This window comes from Pelodiscus sinensis, chromosome 11 (genome assembly GCF_052426305.1).
Source record: "Pelodiscus sinensis isolate ZL-2025 chromosome 11, ASM5242630v1, whole genome shotgun sequence".
In the NCBI taxonomy this organism is placed as follows: domain Eukaryota; kingdom Metazoa; phylum Chordata; order Testudines; family Trionychidae; genus Pelodiscus; species Pelodiscus sinensis.
Window position 1 is genome coordinate 35,971,909 of NC_143062.1, and position 26,796 is coordinate 35,998,704.

General features: G+C 41.1%; 1 protein-coding gene across 2 annotated transcripts in view; it reads right to left on the reverse strand.

Annotated features, from left to right (window-relative positions):
* ITPR1 (inositol 1,4,5-trisphosphate receptor type 1) overlaps positions 1-26,796 on the reverse strand; it is a 267,345-nt gene that overhangs the window by 53,355 nt on the left and 187,194 nt on the right. For both annotated transcript variants that reach the window (XM_089781233.1, XM_089781234.1), the window contains 5 exons: positions 16,378-16,558; positions 15,470-15,723; positions 5,464-5,664; positions 2,321-2,431; positions 925-1,020 (listed from right to left, as the gene is read on the reverse strand). In XM_089781233.1, the coding sequence (XP_089637359.1) occupies positions 925-1,020; positions 2,321-2,431; positions 5,464-5,664; positions 15,470-15,723; positions 16,378-16,558 (843 nt within the window). The remainder of the gene's footprint in view (positions 1-924; positions 1,021-2,320; positions 2,432-5,463; positions 5,665-15,469; positions 15,724-16,377; positions 16,559-26,796) is intronic.

Consider the following 26,796-nt stretch of genomic DNA (forward strand, 5'->3'; position numbering starts at 1 on the left):
ATTAAATTCTGTCATGGCTCTGCATTTAGAATCCAACAGAAGTCAATGAACACTGCACATACACATTCAAGGGTGAACTATATGGCCCGTGAACATCCAGCATAAAACAGGAGGCTAAGATTCACAAAGCAGAAGACTGATGAACTTTGAAGGGTAAATTAACTGCTTTCAAAGAATTTTACATCCCCCGACCCCTCTTCATGTAGATTGGTTCAGGCTATTCAAGATTTTTACAGCTACCATCTGTTGTCAAGTTTTGCCTACATCAGATCTATTTGACTCAATGTAAGGAAAACTGAAGTGAAGGCTGAAACTCTGTCCTCAATTCACCCCATTGTTCCTGGATAATAGAGCATTTGTAGTATGTTATGTCATGCCCTGATCTCGGGTTCTTGCTATTAACTATGCACAACAAGACAAGTTAGCAGAATTTCAGCTGTACTTTGAATTTTCTGGCTTGTTTTTGGTCAGTTAATATTTATACAGCCCTGGGAGACTGCTAGAGTTTATGGACTCACTTTTATACCATCATAAAACTCTAATTCTTTGTCATTCTCTCAGTGAAATGGTTTATAGCAGTAAATTTTCTGGAATAAAAGATTCTTATATGCTCCTTTCCTTTCATCATTCACTGGAGAAGTTATTGCCTTCACTGCAGTAGTCAGTGCTACCTCCTTAACCACTTCTGCTATTGACAAAATAAAAGGGCCTTTGAACCAACAGTTACCCTTTCCATCAAATCCTGGAAAGCTCTTCCAAGTTGCTAGTGACCAATGGAATAGACCACTGGTTATTGATCTATGATATGTAATCTAAAGTTGACCCTTTATCTTAACCAACCACCTGGCATTATAATTGGTTCCCGGTATGCTGCCAAACTAGTTTAGGGAAGTCTGATGTTTACGAGAGGCATAGAAAACTTACCAATTCTTTTGGTCTCATATTATAAAGTATTCTCTCCGCATTCTCACTGTCATGCCTGCTCTCCATGATTGCCAGCAGTAATTTGGAGGCATTGTTCTGGTGGAAAGAAAGAAGAAAAATGCCAGTCACTGTCAAGTAACAAAAACTCCACCAAACTAATCTGAATTCTAAAAGAGTCCTTTGATACAGTCACCTAGAACTCAGTAAGGTCAACAGCACCCATAAAGCTAAAACCCTGCCTAAAACACAACATTTACTTGTTGTGAAGGGAAATCAAATTGAGTCGGTAAAGCTTTTGGCTTCAGATACCTAAAGGCTGTGTCTACACTGGGCCACTTATTCCGGAAAATCAGCCGCTTTTCGGGAATAAGCTGCGAGCTGTCTACACTGTACAAAATCAGCCGCTATTCCGGAAAAGCTACGCTGCTCCCGCTCGGGCATAAGTCCTTATTCCGGAACACTGTTCCGGAAAAGGGCCAGTGTAGACAGCCCAGTAGTCTTTTCTGGAAAAAAGCCCCGATCGCGAAAATGACGATTGGGGCTCTTTTCCGGAATAGCGCTTCTACATTGGCCAAAGATGCTTTTCCGGGAAAAGGGCTTTTCCGGAAAAGCAGCCTGCCAATGTAGACGCTCTTTTTCCGGAAATACTTATAACAAAAACTATTCTGTTTTAAGCATTTCCGGAAATTCCTGCCAGTGTAGACACAGCCAAAATGTTTAGAACTGCAATGTTTAGGGATGTGAAAGGTTAGCTGGTAAGCATCACCCTCAACGGGTGATATTTACTGGTTCAGATTAACTGGTGGGGGCTGCAGCAACCACTCCTGCCCCCACCTTCTGTGGGAGTTAGGAGCCGCCCCTGTTCTAAGGTAGAGGCCGTTCTGAATGTCCAGGGCTACCTCTACCCAGAGGCCCATACCCAGCTGTGCTAGAGTGCCCTTTCTCTTAACTGGTTAAATTTCACATCCCTAGTGAAATTATTTTCTTTTAAAATGACTGTAGCATTGGCAGACTTCACTACTCATGAATACTGAGCTTGCATAGTCAAGATGCTGTAGGATAAGGCAAAAGACAACCAGACTGAAGATTAGATCTACTTCATCGCTTTGTAACTGAAAATCATTCTGAAACCCGGTGATGCCAAGTGATACAGGAAGGAAATGTGAAATACCACAAGGCATTAGACTACTTGAATATGAATAATTCAGAGTACAATCCATCACAGCTGATATTAAAAACAGTACTGCAATAAAGGTATTTAATTTTTTGAAGAATATATGTAAAAAGGATTTTACAATTTCAAGTTAAACTCCCCCCCCCAAATATCTTGCTTCAGGTATCGACTCTTGCTTCATCTCACTGGCAATGCATAGCTCACTGTAGAATAGCCACTTGCCTTCAGTTCTAATACAAGGTCCATCCTCTTTTTCCCCAGTGGGTTGATGTCATTGAGAATTAATGCTGTGATGATGTCAATACCGTTGGATTCATGAGTTGCAATGCAGTTCTGTGCAGAGAAAAATCAGAGTCAACCACAGTGAAAAGGGAACTAGCTCAACAGCAGTTTTTAAAAAAACACCGTTGACTCAATCAACTCTCTCCAAAGAGAAGTCACCTTTTTTTCCCCTCATCTCCCCTCAGATGAGTGGGATGGATGAATGGAAGTTTTCAGTTCAGTGAAGGGATTCAATAAAGAAAAAAACACACTAAAATACCTGGTTTCAAATGTGACTACAATCATATGTGATGACCTACCCAAAAAGACTTGGCTGAGGAAAGCCCCACAGCACAGCAGCTGGTCAACAGCTTTGGCATAAACACCACAGAGCTTATTGCTAAGGAAGAACACGCTGCTTTACTAAAGGTATGGGAGGATTGTTTTTTACCGCCCCCCCCCTCCCCCCAGCATGTGCCACATTCTTTTCAAACAGCTAATATATGTTTCCATAAGTTATAGGCTCACTCTTGACATTTTGTGCATCTTACTCATACACATTCTTAAACTTGGCAACCTGCTTGCGGGAGTCACAATTTTCACCCTGCTTTGATGTCTCTTTCCAGCTACAGAAAGGTACAGATAATTATTTCACCTGATATGCAGGCTCTTCAGCAGCAACAATTTCCTGTTATGATTAATTAACATGTACACCTCCGCAGAGCGCTAATATTGCTTTCCCAGAGCGCTAATATTGTTTTACTGTAGAATCATCCCTCAGTATGTTTTGTTTAGGTTTACTGTGAATTACATTTAAAGGAACAAATATATATAGCATGTTATTAGGTAAAGTGACAGCTTTCCACTTAATTGTGGTCAATCCAGCTTCTACTTTTAATGGTCTTTTAAATACATTAATAAGAGGTATCTGGTATTATTGTACAAAAGCATATTCCTTAAACTACCCGCTGCTCCATTTTCAGCATAGCTGCAATTATCCATCATAACATGGTGTATTATTTTAATAGCATGCACTGCAGAGGTTTCCTTGGAGGGGAATATTTAGAAGGACATATTCCTTTGCTATGCAGTTTGGGTTGGATCATTCCACAGAGTGCATACAAGAGGATTCAATAAGATTTAAGTTGAAAAAGGAAGATAACATTGACATTTGTAAATACAGATCATGTTCGCTAAGCAGGCTGCATCCATAGCTGGATAACTGGTCTGGTTATAGCCAGCACCCTGGGATTTGGTGGTAATGTGCATTCAACAAGTACTCTTAGGTTTTTGTCTACACTAGCCCCCTAGATCGATCTAGGGAGGCTAATGAGGGCGACTGAAATTGCAAATGAAGCGGGGGATTTAAATATTCCGTGCTTGATTTGCATGTTCCCAGCCGGTCGCCATTTTTAGAAATTGACTAGCCCGAAGTAACTGCCCGCGTCCTCCTGCAATTAGGTTTACCAGCTAATTCGTGGTAGGGCTTTATTTCGGAATCCCATTTCACTGCTGCGTGTAGACGCGGGCAGTTACTTCGGGCTAGTCAATTTCTAAAATGGCAACCAGCCGGGAACATGCAAATCAAGTGCAGGGTATTTAAATCCTGCGCTTCATTTGCAATTTGTCACCCTCATTAGCCTCCCTAGATGGATCTAGGGGGCTAGTGTAGACATAACCTCACAGTGAATACCATAAAGCTGGTAGGGGTTTGAAATACTTCACCTTCCAGGGCTAACTTCATCAGCAGCTACCTAGAGCAGCTATTCATTTAGCATACGTAAATCCAGACCTTTACCCCTTACCCTGTTCACTGACATTGTTAACAAGAACCATGTTTAGATTAGGGTGAGGGATAGGGATACTTGGAACCTTGGTTTAAAAAAAAAAAAAAAAAAAAAAAAAAAAAACGTTTCACATATACAAGGATGTGATATCCAGATCATAATATAGAACAGCAGAGCTACGAGATATATTTACCAACACCATTCACTTTTGACTTCATTACCTGTCCTCCGCCCACTCATGTGCGCCCTGGTACATATTTTATTATCTCTCTCTGAGCAGTTTCAAACAACTGCTATTTAAGTGAACAATATCAAGCTACCAGAGAAATCTTTCCTTCTCCTTCACCTAAAACAATCTTAACTCAGAGATATGGGATGAGCAAGGTTTGGTCCTGGGTCATGAATTTTCTTGTTTGTTTTGAACTGTGCTGGGATGGCTGACATAACTCACTTTTGGTTTTACCCCTCATATATTTAGACCATTTAAAACCTCTACACAAATCCACAATTATCACTAGTCCCTATTTACAGTTCTTCTCTGTCCATATGGTGCTGGTATTAGTCAGTATCATGTTTAAAACATTATCCTTTCAACAAAGTTTCACAGAATTAGACAGGGCTTCACACAACACCATATCAAATGCTTTTTTTGCATTTTACCTTATCTGTTACCTATGTACATGTAACACAAGTATCATGACCCCAGTTGTCAGTGAGGAAGAACCTAGGAATTCAACACAAAGGTGGTAGCAGTAGTAAAAAGCTATCTTGACCTAACAGAGGGAAACGTAGCACACTTAGGACGCTTGCCACACATCTCCCATCAGAGAAAACATCTGATGTCCACAGGAGTTCAAATCCTCTAATGGTTATCACGTCCATAACCACCCTACTACTCATCAGTGGGATCAAACTAGGACTTTCAGCAGCAAAGCACAAACCTCTCTCCCATTTATACTGGAGGCCACCTGATTTCTTTCCCCACCATCTGTGACAGCAGCAGTTTGGCCCAAAAAGAGCTTGCCCAGTCTGCCTAAATATCCTACATAAGGCAACATAAAACCTAATCTACTACAATGATGCAAAGTGAGTTTTATTTTGATTCCTAGGAAGGAGGAAAAGACTGAGCCCTGTACCTAGAGAAATAAATCTTGATAAGATCAGTTAAATATCACCATGGTCAGGTGAGCAATTTGAATGGCATCACAATGGCATTTATAGTACATTTAATGGATTTGGGGGCATACAAACCTACAGAACAAACACTGCACATATATGGGGAATGGGTCATTCCTTTTATGGCAGTGGCCACCTTACCTGGTTTTCATGGCATGGTCCCTGACAGTACTCAGTCAAACTTTCCAGTGTCTGGTTGATCAGTGCTACATTTTTCTCATTTATATACAGACCAAGAAGTCCAAGTCCTCCAGTTGTGCTTCCACAGATACAATCCAGAAACTGCAGTGTCTCACACACCAAGTTATAGTTAGTTTTATTGTTTTGACAGCGTAGGAAGTTCTGTAGTTAAGTGTCAAAGAAAAAGAGCAATACAGAAAATCAACTTTAGAGAGGAATGTTTTACTAGAGTTGTTGGATTAAAGCTTACACTTCGTGATGTCACACTCATGTTTATTATGGTTGCCTCACAGAAATGCCTCTCCAAAAAAAGTTTTGGGATCTAAAGAAAGTTTTGGGATCTTGTATAATTGTTGTACAACTCCTTTCATTTCCTTTGAATGCATTGTTCTTGCTCACTTTCTCTCATTGCCTGCTAGCACCAGTGTGTCATATGCTAGAAGAGAATACAGAATGAGGGATACATTTGACCACATTCTACAGACCAGACAGATCCAAGAAAGCTAGTATTCATATTCATATCTCTCTCCACACAAAAGATCTTCCACCGGAGCAGAGAGAAAGCAATTCTCTAGTTATGGGTTTCATATAAACATCTGCAGGCATCAAAGAGACACCTGACTGCAACGCCTGGAGAAAGGCAACTTCAAATATAATTTTCTCTGTTCCACTTCTTCCAATAATTATTGCAGAAACTGTTGATTACGAACAGTCCTTGCAAAGGCATGCCCCATTTAAACCGTATGGGTTAATCATTCTTGATCTTTTATTTATTCCAAGAGGAAAGATTCTTGACTGAAGAGGACCAATTACTGAAAAATAATTTCCCAGTGTCTCAATACTATTTGAGTGTACATTCCCAGTGGCATTTTGTAAAGAGGAACTGACAACCCCACTGTTTTTTCCTAGAAGTTTCCGCATGATACTTCCCATCCAATCTGTTTCTAATGAGTTATGTAACACTTGACTTCAAGGGCCAAATTAACAATAAAATGTCTTAAAGGAACAAAATGTACTGGACTTTGGAACAGGCAAGGCCTCTTGTCTGTAAACTTACAAAGCACGGTTGCTAACGGACTACCTTTACTGATTGTCCAATGACTTTTTTTTTCTTTAATGCCTCAGATACTGCCAGGTACAGTGAAAGGCTAAACCAAAAAGGAAAGCGCTGTAGGTGAATGAGGATTTAAAAAGTGACAATGATTCGGTGTACTTCACCTGACTGCACATTTAGTACCTAAACTTTTTTGATTTTCAGGCAGTGTAAACAAAAAGTTGAAGCTACATAGATCAGACCATCCAAATATATATCTATATCTCCCGCAGGAAAATCTCTAAGTGGAAGGGATTTTCAACCTTTCATTTTGTAAAAACCAGACCGTTAATTCCACTAGAATGTTTCTATAGGATTTCTAGCCCCGAGTCAGCAAGAGCAATATGAACAAGAGAGAAAGCCATATAGGATTATACAGGTTGAATGCAAAGTTATGGAAGACTAAACATAGTGGCATACTGCCTGATAATAAATCTCCACATCTCCACTGACATTTCAATCTATAGGCCAGGGTCTTTACCCAAGGAGGTAAAACAGGTGACAGAATACAAGAAGTGGGAACACAACTCTTGAGTTATTGAATAGGGAAAAAGTAACTGTCAGACAGTAGGAGACTGGACTTAATCCACAAGACTTCACAACTGGAAAAGTCAAAGTCACAGAATCCATTGCAGAACATTTAGAAAACCAAGAACAGAAAGAATTTTCATCCTGCCAGGCTAAATGAAGATATGGAGGGAAAAAAAATCTGGTCTTTAGAGACATGGATCCCAGCTGGTTAAAAAAGTTACTTATGGGAATTTAACACAGAACGAACCCACTGGCTGCTTGATCCTTGGCAAGAAGCCAAAGGCAAAAATAGTTCCCACAACTACTGAGACCAGGAGGGAATGCTGACATACAGAAGATGGGTACCTTTAAATATTAGAAGAAGGGATTTATTTCTGTGTTCCTTAGGAAATTTGACAGCAATAGACCTTGCTTCTTCCCTTCTCTCCCCTCATCACTCCTCTCCCCAAACTAGCCTTTGAAGACTGATCTAGTGCTGCAAATAGATGCAGAATAAGTTGCTGCTTGGACTCAATTGATTTTATTACACATTTGATGCATAATAATTTACACCAGTTTGGAATAGATATCTAGACACGGTAGGGTGAAATGTGGATTGGCTAAGCTACCAATCGAATTGCCTCAAAACCTCTCGTAAAACTTAAACCAGGAGGTTAGAGAGCTTGTTTAGAACTACAGACTTCTTAATCAATATGGGACCTGATTCAGAATAAATATTAGTAGAAAAAAGGCCCAGCTCGGCTATTTTCAGAATATGTGTGGAGAACGATTTCCTCTGAGCAAGGGTAAATAAACCCTATTGCACACACCATATAAAAGAAAAGAAGCTCTGAAGCGTCCCAATGTAGGACAATATCCAGGATGCGTGTCCACATGGTGTCTGATCTCTGAAGTACAAACTTCACAATGGGAAAAATACAGAAAGAAAAAGACTATTTCCAGGAAAAATCATCCTTTGAGAAATGGTCAAAGTCTTCTCTGCTAACTATCAGAGGTAACGGTCGCAATTCATACGATAGAGATGACTTTGTTTACAGCCACAAGTCCTGGCTCTCAGTGTCCTGTGCAGTTACTTAGCTCTAATTTACCCCTAAATGTCTTCAGTAAGCAGTAGAAGTAAAGTGGCTAGACTATATTGACCTCCTGTGGTTTGTCAAATTATTTAATTCAGAACTGGTCAGGTCCCAAGAGTGCCAGACCAGAGAGGTTCAAGCTGTATAAATCTTTTGTCTAAAGACTGAAATAGCTGAAGTGCCTCCTAGATGTGCTCTAGGAATCATTTAGGGGAAGTTCACTAACCTGTATTATATAGGCAATCTGACTAGATCCTCACAGTAGTCCTTCTGGCCTTGGTAGCTGTGAATCTGTAGCTGCGATAGTGTCCCATTGTCCAATTTTAATACATTTCTATTCTGCTTCATGTGTAACTCAATGAATAATCAGTTCCCATGCCATGCCTTCGAGGATTACGAAGGAGTAAGAAAATAAATATGTTGGTGGGGAAAGCTTATAATTATTCCTGCTCTTTGTGAAAAAGCAACATTCCATCTACGGACTGAGACCCTTTCTTCGAGTGTAGATTTCCAGAGAAAATGATTAATGCAATATTTAAATCTCACACCGGATTTGGTAACAGGAAAATGGACAAGCGTAATAATATATTTCTAAACCTATCCACCAACATCTTAAAATTGCATAGTATGATACATCAGCCTGTCTGGACAGAAGGAAAGGACTCTTCCCTTCTCTTTGGAAAGAATGTCCATTTCTTTTGTTTATCGTCAGAAGTTCCCTGAATGATGTTTTGTTTATATTATCACTGTTCATTTTATCCAAATGTAAGCAGGGTGTGAACCACTGCTTCCAATGCAGCCATCTCAAAGGGGAAAGGAGACCTGGGGGGTGGTTATGCTCGCTCAGTTGTTTAGCCCTTCAAGATAATCAACTGTTTATATGTATATACAGGTCATGCTGGGAGGGGAGAGGATTATGTAAATCCATTTCAGCCAGTGCCATAGGCCTGATAGATGATCAACTGTGAGAATGGAATGTGGTGTATTGTAACTAATTCATTATAAAGAGTCTCGGCTGGACAAGCCTTCCCCTTCCAGACTCAAGTGGATTGGATTGGGAGGAGGAGGAATGAGCTTGAACCAGCAGGCTACATGCTCTCCAGGCGTGAGCTGTTAGACTGGCTCAACCTGTCTCTTCCTCCCCCTGTTCTAAGGATAGACCTAAAACAGACTCCATAAGGAGTCTTTGTTATTTTGAAATATTATTCCAGTGGGAGCTGGAATCTTTTGGCCAGCCTAGGTGGTGGGCCAAGAGCTGAAATCACTGAGAAGCTGACAAAGAGCTGAAATCACTAGGTTTGGCCCAGAGCCAGACCTATTGCGGAAGCAGCAGCTGGTGCAAGAGCAAGTGGCCAGTAGGGTGGCTGGCAGGAGCAGGCAGCCAGTAGGAACAGTGACAGGTGGCCAGCAGGGTGGCTGGCAGGAGCAGCCGGTGGGGGGGCCACTAGGAACAGTGATAGGTGGCCAGCGGGAGCAGTCAGCAGGTAGGAATAGCTGCAAGCAGCCAGTAGGGCGGCTGGCAAGAGCAAGTGGCCAACAGGGTGGCTGGTAAGAATAGCAGCAGGTGTCCAGCAGGGCAGCTGGCAGGAGCAGGCGGCCAGTGGGTGGCTGGCAGGAGCAGCTGGTAAGAATAGCAGCAGGAGGCGAGTGGGGCAGCTGGCGGGAGTGGATGGTAGAACCAGCAGCAAGTGGCCAACAGAGTGGGTGAGATCCCTCCTATCCCCACCCCCCAAGGGTGGGAGGTGAGCTCTGAAAATCACTTCAGAGCTCTTATCTGCCCTGACCAAGGGCAGCAACTGTGAGTGGGGTAAGGAGAAAGTTTGGGCATGTCAATGGGGACACTTACATTGCTGGACTTGTGGGCCTGAGAGGCAAAGGACATTTTTCAATCTATTTGAGCTTAGACTTTTACTCGTGGTTTGGTTATGAACTCTGTAGTATTTTCCCAAGATAATGCCACATTACTTATCTCCCTCTTTCATTAAAAGTTTCTTTTCTATGCTCAGACTCTGTGCTTGCGAGTGGGGAAGCATTGCCTGTCAGAGGTGCCCAGGAGTGTGTGTGGATTTCCCAGGCTACTGGGTGGGGACTTGAGCCGATTGTGTGTGTGATGAATGAAAAAGAACCCCTGGATATTGAACCTGGCCCTGGCTGATCCCGGCGCTACCTGGCAGAAGGGTTACACAAGTAACTATAAATAGCCATTTTACACAGATGAGAAAATGTAAGAAAGGCGTATAAAGTAAATTCTAGTGACTTCCACTACCCATCCTAGTAATATGGGCCAGGAGATCTGTCCCCAACATGTTATATAATCTTTCAATAATGAACTTTTGTCAAAAAGAAGAGGTGTGGAGCAGGAATGATGGGATGGCTTAATGAAGGATACTTGCAATATAGAGATGGGAGAGTCATTAAAACATCTTTATGTTTTCAAGTTGAGCAAAAATATACACATTAACAGATGCAGAGAATATAGCAGGGACTCCTCACTGCTGATTTACCCTTAAATTAAAACTGAAAGATAGTCTTGAGTTTGAGCCAAAGACAGATTACAGCCTGCCTACAGTCAGTGCAGCAATTCTAAGCTATTCCAACTTTGTTTAAAAGGCAGAGCTCTTGTCATGAACTCAGTGATATAGCAAAAACAAGTGGTCTCATTGAAAATCTAGCGCAAATCTTGGAAATGTCTTAAAATGGAGTAAGATATAACATGCCACAGACAACCAAGTCCTGCAGAGTCTTTAATAAACAGCATGGCCACGCTAATTATATATACACACACAATTAATATAGATTGGACCTCCCTGGTCTGGCACCCTTGGGACCTGACTGGTCCTGGACAAGTAAGTTGGACAGACACAAGGTGGGGAGGGGGGACCAGCCTCTCTGCTGGGCTCCTCTCCCCAGCCACTAAGCATCACTGCCCCCGGTTCCCTGAATGCAGGCTTTCTGGCCTTGCTTCCTGGCCCTGCCGGCCACAGGTTCTACAGCCTCCCCTTCCTTGCCCCACTGGCTTCAGGCTTTTTGGCCTCTCCTGCCCCATGGGCTTCAGCAGCCCTGCTGGCTTTTTGGCCCCAACAGCTGCGTGCTCTGGTGCCCTACACGCTCAGCTGCCCCTCTGGACGGCTCTGCTCTCAGCCACCGACAGTCTCTGTACTGGGGCTCTATAATCCAGCAACATCCGTGGTCCTATTGGACCATGGATATTGTCAGATCAAAGAGTCCCAGACCACAGAGGTTCAATCTATAGTTTATTCCGCATTATTGTAAATGGAATACAAATGGATTCAATAGATGGACCTTCAAGGAAGAGACTAAATATAGACAATATGGTGCAATCTGTAATTTTATTTCAGAAACAACGAGTAGTCTAATAGAGATTGAGCAGCATTGGGATCTTTCAGATCATTCTGTAAGGTTCTCAATCATTTGAAGAGCATCATCTTCTATAGATCTTTACAGCAATGTGTCATCCTAGGTCACAAAGGACAACAAGAATAGCAACAGTGACTTGCAAGTTCACATATTCGCTCATCAAACCACTTATTTGTTAAAGGCTTGTAAAATGTTTGGTAGAGACCTGCTGTAAATGTCTTAAAACTCAAATGCCCCTTACAAATCTGATTTATGATGGGCTGTAAGACATGAAATACCTGTTACTATCCCTGTAAAGAGCTATCCAGTTGACAATATGATTATGAAGTCGTGTTATGTGTCTACTAACTGCAGATATGTATGCTGGTCTAGCTTTAAGAATGCTCAGAAACTACCCACTTACGACCATGGAAGAAAGGGGAGTATCAGGACAGCTAAGTCATAACAGGATTATATTTGAAACAATGTTTCTCACCTCTAATTTAATTCTCTCTTCTGAAGCAGAATGCAGCTACCTGCTGCTCATGGTATTCAGTTGTTCAGAATGGTGAGCAGTGCATACTCTAAGTTTCATATTAAAAGTCTCTTTCTTCTACAGCTTTCAATGCCTACTCAAAGACTAACACAACAGAGATCCTGTGTGTGGGTTGGATTATTACCCCATGAAACTACCACCCTAATTATCCCCATGACTGCTGAAGGCAAGAAACTGTCTTACAAGATAAAGCTGGAATAATCTTGGGGGAGAAAAATAAGGAACAACCTGGTATAAATAGCCACTGTAACTAAAAATGTGAAAGGATAGCAGGCTCACTGCAGAGGAATATTAACAAACAGATTTGTTTTAAAATATTGCCAGAATCAGAGAACAATAAGAATGCAAATAAGGTTGTGACACCCCCCCATCTTTATAAAAATTGGCTTGCGAATATGAATGTGTGTAACTTGAAGATGCTTTAAACAAGATACCTCATGTAACCCATCAATTTTAATGCTACAATATGCTGGATCTGTGTAACCTGTTTTTGCACATGTATCAATTTTATACGTGTAGCTAGAAATATGAAGTGTGAATCTGTTTATGATTTTAGACGTGCTAATGAGAGCCATTATTGGTGCCCAGGATACTTAATGACTCAGTGATCAACTCAACAGCCTGTAAACAGCCTTGTTTGTCCTGTGAGCCATAATGGTGGTTGGTCTAGAAAAACATATGACCACACTATCTGATACTGGAATCCATTTTGAACCTGGTGATTTTCCACGGGAGGTGGGGAAAACAAAAGATTCCCAGCCTGGGGGAGAGTCTATTCAAGCAATGGGAAGCTATCAGCCCTTTGTCTTCAGCCAGCCTTTGAAACTGCTTGACACCCTAAAAAGATACTTGAAGAACTCTGAAAAGCTGAATACCTATGCCAGAGTAAAAGAGTTTGTCTCTGATTTGAAGCTTACATCTGAAATAAGAACTGCTGCTTAGGGTAAAAATTTGGGTGTAATAAGTTTCTTAGTGAATTAGTACTAGCTAATTTTCTATTCATTTAAATTTAGTAACTTATTTTGATTTGTCTGTTTTCACTTGTTACCACTTAAATCCTACTTTTCATATTTAATAAAATGCTTTTGTTTACTACCAGGTTGTGCTGCATGCTTATAACTTCGCCCCTGCCTGGGACCCAGGTGATTCTCCTTCCCAGTTTGCCTGAGGAAGGAGAACTCTGGTGTTCCTAGTGCCCATGTCCCCAAGTCCTTTCCTGTCCGGGGCAGGGGAGCTTTATTAAAATTGGAATTGTGATCCATTTAAATAAGCTTTGTTTTAAATAATATACCTTTAAAATTAAATTAAAAATTGTTATGGCCTAAATTTATCATAACCTATTTAAATAACTTATTAATTAAATTTAAAAATTAAATAGAACAGGTCTCCTGTCAACTTTTAAAGAAATTCTACCAGTTCACTAGTGTAAGCTCCTATGTAGGCACCCGGAACCAGTGTTTACACCAGCAGTAGCTTCTTCCTCAGGTGAAGAGAGAATGTTTTTGTCACTTTGGTTTATTCAGCTAGTTCAATTCAATTATTAGTTCATTCACCATTGCAAAACCAAGAGTTGACGAAGCAGAAAAACTTGTTTTCCTCTTCTCTCAGTAAAAAACTGGTTATGAGAGCATTCTAACATCTTGAAGAACATGATGACTAGAATCAATCTGTTAAATTCACTATGGATATCTCCTTTGTTTAATACATGAATTTTAGATGCAAAATGCGTTTGGATACTTTTTTGTTATGTGTCCTTCACATTTAAGGTAGTTTTATTTCATACAAAAATTAAATGCTGGTTTTGTTTATTTTAAATTGAATTTCCGTCCAGACAGAAGTAGATGCAAATCATACGTTTTTTTTAAAAAAGTAGCCACCACTTAGCAAATAATAAATGGGGTAAAATCTGTCTCTTAAGTGTTCCTATTATATTCCATTTTGTAATAGAATAAAAATGTAAAAATTAAGAAACTGATTACATGTAAGTTACACAATTATTTGGGCATTTATTTAGTTGGTAGCTGTACTGAGTGTATTCTCCTGGTTAGTAAATAGAAGCACCAAATTTGGCATAAAGGTTATATTTAGTTGTAAATCAACATGTTTTAAAGGATGCTAATCAATAAGACTCAACCATCCTTTAGGGAAATATTTTAAAAGTAGAATTTAAATGATTAATTGCTCATTTAAACCAGGGTTTTCTGCTTGCCAGTTTAAATCAGGATTAAATTTAGAGATTTAAATCAAACCTATTTAAATCAATCCATCCTGCCTCAGAGGCTGTTTGGTCCATCCCTGAAGGAGAAAGCACAGGGCTGCGCTCATGGAATAGGTCCTAGGCTAGTGGGGATTTGTTGTCTGGTGCCTGTCTTGTTTTGGATAGTTGAGCTGGGGAATTAAACAAAAGTTCTCTTAATCCCTTTGAACTGTCTCATTATATAGTGAGGCTGATTCTTGTCCATGGACACCAAGAGATGGACACCTTATGTGTTGGGGTTGAAGTCTGAGTGATTATAAGGCCTCTAATATTAAAATCCCTTTGTAGAGTGAGGAGTGGGACCGGGATTCCAGCACTAGGTGATGTGAACAGCTGCATGCTTTGGAAGTCTTTAACTGACAGGGGACTCCTGTGACCGCATCCCATCATGAAAGCAGTTATTTCTTCTTTATGAAAACAATTGGTATATACTATATCCTCACTTATATTCGGTTTTAACCCACTAGCTGTAATAATGCTGAACAAAAATCATGCTAATTGCAGTCAATTTGTAAACAAGAATCTTATTTCTTTAGGACAAGATGCACTAGATAAAAGATTAGTATCGTACCCATTTCAGATTCACTCCACCAAATTACTCAATCATATGCTCAACTTTAAATGCATGAATAATTCCACTAGAGTCAATGGGATTGCTCTAATACTAACAATTAAGCATATGCTTGAGTAATTTTTCTGGATTCTCTCCTGGATGCACATCTCCCTAATTCTCCCACCTCTCAAAGAAAGGCCAATAAACCCTTGCTCTGTTTAAATTGGTTCCAAGAATCAACCTCTTATGTAAAATTTAGACTACCCATTTCAAGACTGCTATTCCTTAAACAAGTGAATTTTGGACACTAAGGATTGAGGAAAGAGCCAAGGAGAAAAGAGAAAGTGCTTTCACACCATACGTGGCAGCTACAGACTTCGTTTCACCACACTTTTTTGTTAAGCAAAGCATCCTGTTGGCTGGGATTTGAAGGAGAACCATGCATGCCCTCATCTCTTGACTTAGGGCAACTGAGTAATTGGTACAGATTAGGGAGATTGGTGTGTTAGCAATGACTTTACTGAACATACAAATCTGCATACTGTACCTGCAGATCCCGGTTGTGATTTTCACAGAGTAGTTGTAAGAAGCGGAGGATGGGCTGCATTATTGTGATCACAGCACTCATCTCCAAGTCATCTTTGTTTTTGTCTGCTGCATTCTGTACCCCATCCACAGCTGAATAATGGTCATCAGAATCTGCTTCCCTCCTGTATGTATTATAAGCCTTTCTTGTCACAGCTGAAGCTTCTAGCAACTGATCCCGGACTTCCTCTGTAATTTGGGTTGTGGGCTCTCTCACTAGAATATATAAGAATGGAACATGTCAAAGACTTTCCACCTGGTCATTTGAAGAAAAGGAGTAGAAAAAAAAAATCTATGTACACATTACCTAATAAAGTTTCACAAAAAGACCAGCTATTCATTTTCAGATCCTTTTCAACCAGTATGTTTAGTAGATAAAATGCAAGAGGCTGGGTTTAGGATACTTGCATGTAGCCCTCCTCACGCTTTACAACAAGCAACAGTAAAGATTTTAATACTTATATTAACTTGTTAGGGAACAGATCATAGGCATCTATCACTGTTAGACATTTCAGAAGCACTGTTATGTAAGAAGCCACTTCTCCCAATCTGGGTTATTGTTAGAAAGGCACTGATTATGACCTACAGTCCAGGGTCATTACTATCGATCAGATTTAGGCAGAATCTCAGGCTAGACAAGTTGCAAGAGTCCCATCTCAAAAACAATTAATCAGAATATCAATAGCACAGTGTCACAAATGGACGAAGAGAGAATGCTGCTCTTGAAACCCTCAGGCAAGATATCATTGATCTTTTAACTTTGCTCTCCGGATCAGAGATCAGAGCACTCCTGCACCAATCACAAGGAGTTCAATAAATACCATGCTTTGCTCCGGTGTCACTCTTTAAAACAAAGAATGGGACATTTACCTCTTTTTCTAACTGGTACATCTCTGTCTGAGTCCTCATCTTTCTTTTTATTTCCCAAGTCACTGGTGTTTACCGTGACAGTAGCCTTGATTTCTTGCTGTGCCACCTTCATGCGGTCATAGAAAACCTTAAAGAACTTTTCAGATTTCTTATCTTCTGTTAGTCGGCAAAAGAATGAATGCTACCAAAGAAATGGAACAAGTATATAGTTTATGCAGAGACTTGAGTCAAGAAAATATTTCACGTGTCCGGATATTCTGTGCACTATATATTAAAGGATTAAAATTTAATTAGCTTTAAGCACAGACAGAACCCATCAGGAATGAAGGGTAGATCTTCTTGCTAAGGAATCCAGGAGTATGTATCAGTTACAATAGCTTTGTTATTAATATTTCTAAACATTTTTAAAGATGGTACTGCAATTGATCATGTTATTCCCTATACAGTTATATGGCACACTTCTCTTCTTGAATCTTCAAGGTAAGCACAATGGAATATACATATACAGGTTGAACCTCTCTAGTCACGCACCCTTGGGAAATGTTCGGTGTCAAATTGGAGAATTTGCTGAACCATGGGAAGTCAGTATTGTCTAGAAGCATTACCTGCACTTCTATTGCTTACTGGGCTCTTGGAAGACATTTAGGGAAAAATTAGAGCTAAAAAACAGCACAGAACACAGAGAGCCAGAATTACTGGCCATAAACAAACTTTGTGGGACTGCGGGAAACTTGACCACACCCATGATAAGTGGACATTCGACTAACTAAAATCATGCTGAACCATAGACGTTGTCAGACCACAGAGCTCTGGATTAACGAGATTCAACCTGTATTTGGTTCTCAGTTCACAGAAACCAAAGATTAGCAATGAAATATATAGATAACATGGTCCTTCCTGCTGTTTCTGTTGAGTCAGAACGATTGTGGCTCATAGGTTTAACATTCAATACTAATCTCAGATCACTGAAGTGTATAAACAAAGCAAGATTTTCCACTCCCCCCAATTTGAAGTTTCTGTGCTTTGGTCTGTCGGCTGCAGAGCTATAATTTTTTTTTTAAATCTATCTTAATTTGGCCTCCAACACAGCTTAGGAAGCAACAGAAAAAGCTCAAAGTATTAACTAGTTTTTAATATTTGTTGTTCTGTCCAAACATGTAGAAAGACAAATTTTCCCGAGACTGAGGAGAATGCAAATCATATGCAGGTCACAAGGAGCCAACACAGCGATCAGACAATTTCTGATGAAACCAATATGCTGTTACATAAATCAGCATCAGAGCTTCCACACAACTGGAAGATGAACTTATAAGTGGGTCACCTTATGCAGAGTATTATGAAATTCATTAGCATTCTAGAGTAGCTCATGATCCAACAGCTTCCCATGATGAAGAGGAACAAAGATTGATTTACTGAAAAGACAAATTAAAAATGGGAACAACAATATCTTGTGTGCTGTTCTGAGAGAGTGCGCAAAGCAGCAGAGTGACTTATTTTGAAAAACTCACAATGTTACCTCTGATCACTGGGGGAGAGTGAGTGTGCTACTGTTCGGATCTGTTGACAGGCATGTAAGAGACCAGCGAAATTTACCTCTAGTTGGAGGGAATTAGTTGGCTGAGAACCAAGTAATTCTAAAAAATGGTTAAGACAATTAAGATTTTGTGCAGGTTTTTTAAACTAGACAGACTGTATATTGAACTGTAACTAACAGGTCTGTCAAATAGAAGGGGACAAGTAAGAAACTAAGCTTACACTCACTTCATACACTGAATTAATCTAGCAAGAATATAGGACACTACAGTCCACACAGAAGCAAACCTCTGGGAGAAACTGTGAGCTATATTCTGAAAGCCAGTTAAAACAGATGCCTCAGATGCTTAATCTCAGTAACACACAGGAACGTTTTTATCCTACAGATACGTTTTTTTAAGGAAGTCCTCTATAGACAAGCTAGTTAGGGACTGAGCTGTGTTTTTTTTGTTGTTGTTCAAACACGGTCCTTAAGCATGTGCATCATATATTACAGTACATATAGGGTGTCAAACACCTCTAGTAGCCAGGCTTTGCTTTGAAAGTATCATTTCCCTTCGTTACAGTTGACCATTCAAATTTGGTGTGAAGTGCCAAAGGCTGAATATAAAACTGAACACCTAATTGGTATCAGTATCTTTGCTGGGGATCGTTTCTAATTTACCTAAAATATGAAGGGAAGAGCAGTCATGGTCTCACAGCAAATTGCTTATGTGCCTCTACGCTGGCCTCAACTTTCCCTCACCTTGGCTGGAGAGAATACAGATGGAACACATCACAGCCAAAGCTAGTGGTGCTTTTATGACCCTCACAATGGCAATTCATTGTTTCCTATCTGGAGTGTTTGTTATGCCTGGCTGCATTTGCCTTGCCAGCAGTCACAGTCCTTCTGCCTTCAAGTCAGAATCCTGGTGCCCTGTAAGTTTGAGACCATATCTGTACGTTTTTAGGTTCTCTCTATCTTAATTGTCACCTACAACAGCCTGAGCCAGCACAACTTGCAAAATCACACCACTTCAAATACAGTCTCTTGGTAGCTGGCATCTGGTTGACTCAGATGCGTGAAGGTGATAGGTATTCTGACCTAGATTGAAACAATCATTTTGTGGCAGCCATTAAACACACATATGACACACAAAAAATGTTTTATTGGAAATGTTCAGTTGGCTAGTTTTTCTCTGAAGTGCAGTGGAAAGTCTGTTAGAGCACATTGGGGGGAAAAAGCAACACTTACTTGAATCTGTCAGCAAATAAACATTACCAGCCTGCAAAATATTTATTTCATGCAGTTTTATAGAGAAGACACTTTTCTTTCACTAGTCCTTCATGCTGAAGAGGTTTTTCTGAAGTAAAAGATACTTTATATGTGCAGTCGACTAAACACCAAACACCAGCATGTGAGGCAAAAACTCTTGTTTCTCAAACAAATTTTGTAGGCTAGCAGTCACTATTTCTAAGACTGATATTTCTGTTACTTTTAAAATTTCATTACTAGTCTCTGGCCCTTAAGTAGGGGGAGGAGCTCCTTACGAAATAAAATATCCAAGCCAAGCATGCTGCAGGAAAATGCTCAGTAACGAAGATGGGGCCTGTTACCAAACCTGCATATTGACACTGCATCAGTTGTCCGCTTTGCAGAATTCAATGATAATCAGACAGTATTTTGTTTCATAACAGTCATTTGCCATGACACAAGCAATATCATATGACACATGAGGGAATCATGCGGTTTGTTTCATGAACATTAGATTCAGTTAACACACCCTGAAATGCAACACTAGCCCAAAATGCAACCACTCATGGCTGGACAATTAACTGAATCATTCCTCCTTTGACACCAGAGGCAGCCTGCTTAGGATTAATTGGTATAGCCATAGAATGAAAAAGAAACCCAACTTACTAATATCATGCAAACCCTTAATATACACAACCTGAGATATTCAACATACAAGACAATGGAGAGACTTTCCTTTGAGCATTTGCCACCAACAAATTTTCCTGAGCCATCTGAGACTGCCTTTGTTAAATTACATACGCACACAAGGAGGAAAACCCTGTATTTTTCCCCTGTAGAGTTTGAAGCTAAATGTTCACAAGTCCAAATGCCTGCAGTGAATTGAGGAAAATCGGCATTTCTGCAGTAAGTGGTTTCCATGCAGGTATCAGAGCTGAGCGAGCCACATAGAACACAGCACTTTCAGCTGTCTCCATGGTACACTGCACTCTGACACATGGGTTATTTTCAAGGGGATTGGAAAAGAAAGGAATCCAGCACAGGTCACCATCCTTATTCTAAGGGAATCAGCCTGATAGATTCATCTGAAACTAATGCAAATAGCCTATATAAAACTGTCACGGTGTAGTGTGTTCCATAAATCTTTGCTACAATCTGTGAAATCTTTGCTAAAAGCTTAGTTTCTTCTTGCTTTTCTGAGCCACTATCCCCTATTCTTCATGAAGAAACAAGGAATCCACTGATCGAAGAGGAATCTTCACCACATTTGCACTAATAGGGTAAAGGTGAAAACAGGCGTGGGTTACTTAGCCACTGAATAGTTCAACACTGAATGGTTTACAGCACAGTACTCCTCCCCCTCCCCCCCCCCGCCCCAAGCAGCGGTGGGCAACCTGCAGCCCATTGGGTTTCCATGAGCAGCCTGCGCACCCCTCTCTGCCACCTTCCCCCACACCTCTTGTGCACTAGGCATTTCTGCACTTACCTACGTTCCCCCCTTCCTCCCAGCATTTCCCAAACACTACGCCTTGGTTGATTTGTGCTGTGTCCCCACTCCTCCCCCTCCTTCCCAGATCCTGAATGCCGCAAATCAGCTTGGATGGTAGGGGGTGGCAGGGCAGGGAGCAGGATGCGATAGGAAGAAGGATTTGGTATTGTAAAGTAAGTGACTATTTCTTTCTATTATTTGAAATTGATGAGAGTTCTATCAATATATGAATGCTTAAAGCACTTCTACTTGTTCTGAAATATTGAGCATGCCATGTACTCATGTATCTCATCTTATTCTTGGGGTCCTATGACTGATTTCAATCTTGTGGCCCACTGAGACAACGGAGGGCCACTCATGCGGCCCACTCACCAGGCCTCCTTCATTTCAGGGGAGGAAGTGAAAAGAGCAGTTGCTCCAGGACCTTTACATTGCTACTGGAGCCATGCTCCACACTCCAGGCAGTGCTAAAGGCTGGGGGGTAGGGGAAGAAGAGGAGAACACCATGCTCCAAGCAGCACTGAGGGACATCAGCTCTTGGCCTTACCCCTTCTGCTCTTGGCCCTGCCCTTTCCGAGAGTGCAGAGCCGACCCCCCCTGCTTCATCTTGCTGGGGGTTACAGAGGCTATCTGATCTGCTGCCACTTGCTAGCCTTGGTTGCCCAACACTGCCCTAGAGCTATCTATAGAATGTTCCATCAATAGAGTTACCAGATGGTTTAAAAAAAAAAAAAAAAAAAAAAAAAAAAAAGGCCAGACACACTTGATCTCAGATCGGAGGGGGGAGGGTAGAGGGGGAAATGGACCGGCCAGGAGGGGAGTGGGGCTGCCGAGAGGAGGTCAGGGGAAGTGGGGCTGACCAGGGAGATTGGTGTGAGGGGAAGAAACTAGCCAGTGGGAAGCAGGGCTGGCTGGGAGGGGGTTGGGGTAGCGGGGCTGGCTGGGCGGGCGGGGGGGAGGGCGAGCGGGGGGGAGAGAACGGGTCGTCAGGGAGCAGAGCTGGCCTGGGTGCATGCAGATCTTGGGGGGCTGCCTGTCCTGTGCACGGTCCGGGTGGAGCGCATGGGCAAGTCCAGCCCTGTGGATTCCATGCCGCCCCAGCCCCACCAACCGCCTCTCTACTGTGTAGTTGCGTACTGCCTGTTTGGTCAACACGCTCACGCAGTGTGAGCATGTCTACCAGCCATCCAGGCAGTATGCAACTACATACTGATACTCATGATAACAATGAAACTTACTTAATTAGAAAATACTGGACATTTATATGTCCGGTATTTTCTCAGTTCGTTTCATAGACTCATAGGCTGTAAGAGCAGAAGGGACCATTAGATCATCTAGTCTGACCCTCTGCACAATGCAGGCCACAGAATCTCACCCACCCACTCCTGGAATAATCCTCTCACCTATATCGACGCCTTCAAATAGTTTAAGGACCCCAAGATGCAGAGAATCCTTCAGCTGTGATCTGTGCCCCATGCTACAGAGGAAGGCAAAAAACCTCCAGAGCCCCGTGAGGAAAATTTTTCTCCCCGTGAGGAAAATTCCTTCCCGACCCCAAATATGGTGATCAGCTGAACCCTGAGCATGTGGCCAAGACTCACCAGCCAGACACCCAGGAAAAGTTCTCTATAGTAACTTCTATCATCCCTCCATTGGCCTATTTACCACCGATAATGAAAGGTCAATTAGTTACCAAAATCATGTTCTCTCAAACCATCCCCTTCATAAACCCATCTAGCTTAATCTTGAAGCCAGATAGGTCTTTTGCCCCCACAACTTCCCTTGGAAGGCTGTTCCAGAACTTCACTCTAATGGTTAGAAACCTTAGTCTAATTTCGAGTCTAAACTTCCTACTAGCCAGCTTATATCCATTTGTTCTTGTGTCCACATTGGTATTAAGCTGAAATAATTCCTCTCCCTCCCTGGTATTTATCCCTCTAATATATTTAAAGAGTGCAATCATGTCCCCCCTCAGCCTTCTTTCGGTTAAGGTAAACAAGCCAAGCTCCTTGAGTCTCCTTTCATAAGACAGGTTTTCCATTCCTCGGATCATCCTAGTGGCCCTTCTTTGTACCTGTTCCAGTTTGAATTCATCCTTCGTAAACATGGGAGACCAGAACTGCACACTATTCCAAATGAGGTCTCACCAACGCCTTGTATAATGGCACTAACACCTCCTTGTCCCTACTGGAAATACCTCGCCTAATGCATCCCAAGATCGTATTAGCCTTTTTCACGGCCATGTCCCGGACAGAAAGCTTAAATACTGGACTGTCCGGTTCAAAACCGGACAGCTGGCAGCCCTATCCATCAAACAATTGGCAGGAGAAAGGGACTGAAGTCCCATATACTAGCACAATAGGGTCTTGGTCCATGACTGCTCCTCTTAGGTGCTACTGGAATACAAATAATAATTCAGAGTTTAAGACCAGAAGAGTCAAGTAGACTAGCCACTTGTACAACACTGGCTGTTACATTTCACACTGTTACCCATGTATAAAGTTCAATGATTTTTGTTTGGCTAACACTTACCTGACAACAACATCAAGAGACAGAGAATCTATCACTTCTCTTGGTAGTTTGTTTCAGAGGTTAATCACACGCATTGTTAAAAATTTGAATTTGTCTGCCTTCAGCTTCCAGCAACTGGATTTTGTTGTACCTTTCTCTGCTCCATTGAAAAGTCCTTTGTATCTGCTTTTTTCTCCTCAAGGAGGTATTCACATGCTTTAAGTCTCCTTTCAATTTTCTTTTTGCTAAACTAAACCAATTAAGCTTGTTAGTCTTTCACTACAAAGCGTTTTCTTCAACCCTCAAAACAGTTTTTGTGTTTTCTCCAATTTTTTACATTTATTTTTAAAAAGTGGACACCATATTTGAATAATAATTTTAAATAATAAATTATGAAGATGATTCACCTGGTGTGTAACAAGCAAACAAAAAACCCTCAACCTCATTTTCCTTCCCACTATTCTCACAACTTAATAGCTTGATTCAATTTCAGGAACCTTGAAGAGAGAAGAAATTTAGCTGCGCCCTAGTGCCTGATGGATTTTCTGGCATCTAACGGTATAAAATGCAGCTGGCCAAAATGAAAGCAGCTTAGACAGATGGAATTATGGAACTAGGTAACTGCAACAGTGTTTATAAGTGATTCGTAATGTAGGTCTTGCCTCAGCAATGGGTAGCAGGTTAATTAGTTTAAATCAGACTAACAGCAGCAACACATGGCAGGTTGTAAACTTTACTGACAGATGTCTTAATTTAAAGCCAACTGAAGAACTACAGCATCACAAAGTGCAGTAAAGACTCAGTCAACTTAAACACATAACTTCTTTAACTGCATGTGGGCCTGTGCATACTGAATCAGCACAAAGGATTACCTAGTGGAAAAACCTAGAATGCCAGGGACCAGCTGAAAGCAGTTTGTGTGTGGTTCTCATTTTTCAAAGGCTTATCAGGTTTTGCTCATGTCTTTATGCGTATGTTTGTCACTCTTACTGGGAACATGTTAATCTCTTCAGTTAACTGTTAACCAGACCTGGCCTGAAGTCACAGCTGTTCTTATGGTTAACCAAGAAATCAGAAAGATGAATACCAGTGCTTCTTACATCCAATAGCTTGGCTTCTCTTCCCAGACTTGATCATTATAGGCTCTATGATATGCTCTGTTTGCCAGCTTATGTGGTAACAAATTTAATGAAAACCTATTAACAAACACTGTATGCAAAGTGGTCAGTTCTAACTCTCCTTTCTGAAAGAAAGGTGATCTGATTTAAGCAGTGGATTGAGATTCTAAAGGAGGTTCTGCCTTTGGCATTAGAAAGGCAGAACGTTTCCTGAACTACGCCCTTAAAGCATATTTTTAAAAGCAGATTTACAAGCATATACTCCGGGAGATTCCATTAATTAGTAGGGTGAGACCTCTCAGGAAAACATCAGTCATGATTTAGCAACAACCAAACAGTTAAAGTAAACAGCAAAAACTTAAAGGCTTATGTTGAACTGGTTAAAAAAACAACTCTCTCTCCCTCCTTCATATAGAGAGCTAAACGTCAATCAGCGAAGCCTGATTTTCATGAGAAATTGTTAAACAATGAACTTTTAACTAGACAGGGATGTTTCCAAAAGGAAAGTCCCTTAAGCTACTGAGCTAAAGATTAGCTCTCTGGCCTTGAATCAGCAGATCTTTTACTCCAATCTTAGATAGAAATGACTAAGAGGAAGTTAGTGTTGTTTTGGTTATCCTGGTAGGGTACTGCTATGAACTATTAAAAAAAACTTGCACTAGTTTTATGAAGGTGTATTCACAAGAAAGCTCACCTCTACCTCATAGTTGTTCACAGCCTGACTATACTTCAAAACAGCCCTACACCATCACACCATTTTAAAAATCAACTGCAAAACTAATATGAGCTTGCAGTCAAGTACAGAAACAAATTATTTATGTTACCCCTGGCCAGGGTGCAAGGGCTTTCACCACAGAATACAGTTAACTTAAAAAAAATCCAATACTTCTAAGAAATCCTTTGGTATTTCCTTGTTTGCTAAAAATCCATTGTTCTGTGTCCTTAATAATACCATTAGTCCCATGGAATCTACTAATTTGTTAGTTAAAATAGTTGTGGGTTGAACATGTCCTGCAGCCAGAATTGAGCCCATAAGGAATGTCTTAACTTGCCATTTTTTCAGCATAGCTTTACACTTCATCTTTAACCAGTGCAAGTACAGAAGGAACATTATTACATTTGCAAACACACAGACAAACTGAGAGCACACTTAAGTTATTGATGCTCCCCTGCAGGGCTAGACTCTGAACTGGAAACATTGTGCTGTTACAACAAATTTGACTAAGGAGACTCTTGGGGAGGGACCTTGCTGCTTAGTAACAGGCCCACTCATGGTATTCTTCCCCCACGAACGTTACAATGAAATCAGGTGGGAGAGCTAAGCCACTTGTTTCAGGAAGAGCCCTTGTATTAGATAGGCATTCCCAAATGCGACACTTAAAAGCCCGATAGTCTCCAATTTAAACTGGCAATAATTCACACAAGATGCTAAGGTTAAAAAAAAAGCACCCAAGGGCAATGAGGTGAACTGAGATGATGAGAAACCAAACCAATCAGGCAACAATGGTGACTCATAAGTGGGCATCTGCCCATTCAGTTTCAGTTTCAAATTCCTGAAAACAAAACAGGTGGCTCTAAAAACGAGGGAAAGTTAGGGCTCCGACTTGGCTTTTATTTGAGTTCCTCTTCACACACATCAGGGCATGCACCCATGTGCATGCAAAGCTCCTATATGGAAAAACACACTTCCTTAGAGAGCCATGAGGAGGCGAGAGAAACACGGAAGTCTACAGACTCCAAAGAAGGTGTGAGATCTTCTTGAGAGACAGGGGAATTGAAGAAAACCATAGCAACAAGTCAGTCCACCTACCCAAACCACCCACCCACCACCAGTTTCATTTGCTGACGCACTTCAAAAACAAGCTGGCTCCTACCAGCTCTAGAAGGTGAGCAAGCCCTGAGAGCTCATTAAATTCCCTTCTCAGATACTCTTGTATGCCTGCAGCTAGTGAGCAAGTAGGATATAAATAGAAGTTATATAACATCTCTTTGTTGATTCCTGTGCTTACTCCCCCCCCCCCCAAAAAAAAAACCCTGCAGCATGACCTTGTTTTTCTGAATAGCTTGCCTCTGCCTGCTTGCTGAGGACTTTAATCCTGTTAGGGATCATCTTAAAAGTTTAAACAACAGGATATGGATCTCACAGAAGAAGAAGAATACAGGCTACACATTAAGCATTAGCAATTTACTGTCTGTATTCCTTATAATTTTACAGTCACATTTTACTGACTGCTGAAATGAGCCAGAGCATATGGTGGTCATATCACGGTGAGTACATTTAACATTCAGACTCTGATACAGTTCCCCACCCTCATTTTTTCACCCATTGAAATGCTATATTACAAAGGGCAGAGCCAGTGATGTTGGGCTTCCAACAAGCTGCTGTGGTACAGGAATACTGGTGGGTTGGTTACTTGCAAAACCCAACTCATCGATCACGCAGTGGAAACAGTCCACACGTTCAATACCCTTTCCATTATTATACTGCCTCCTTACCCACCCAGTTCACAAGCTGAGCACTCTTCTTTGGTAGC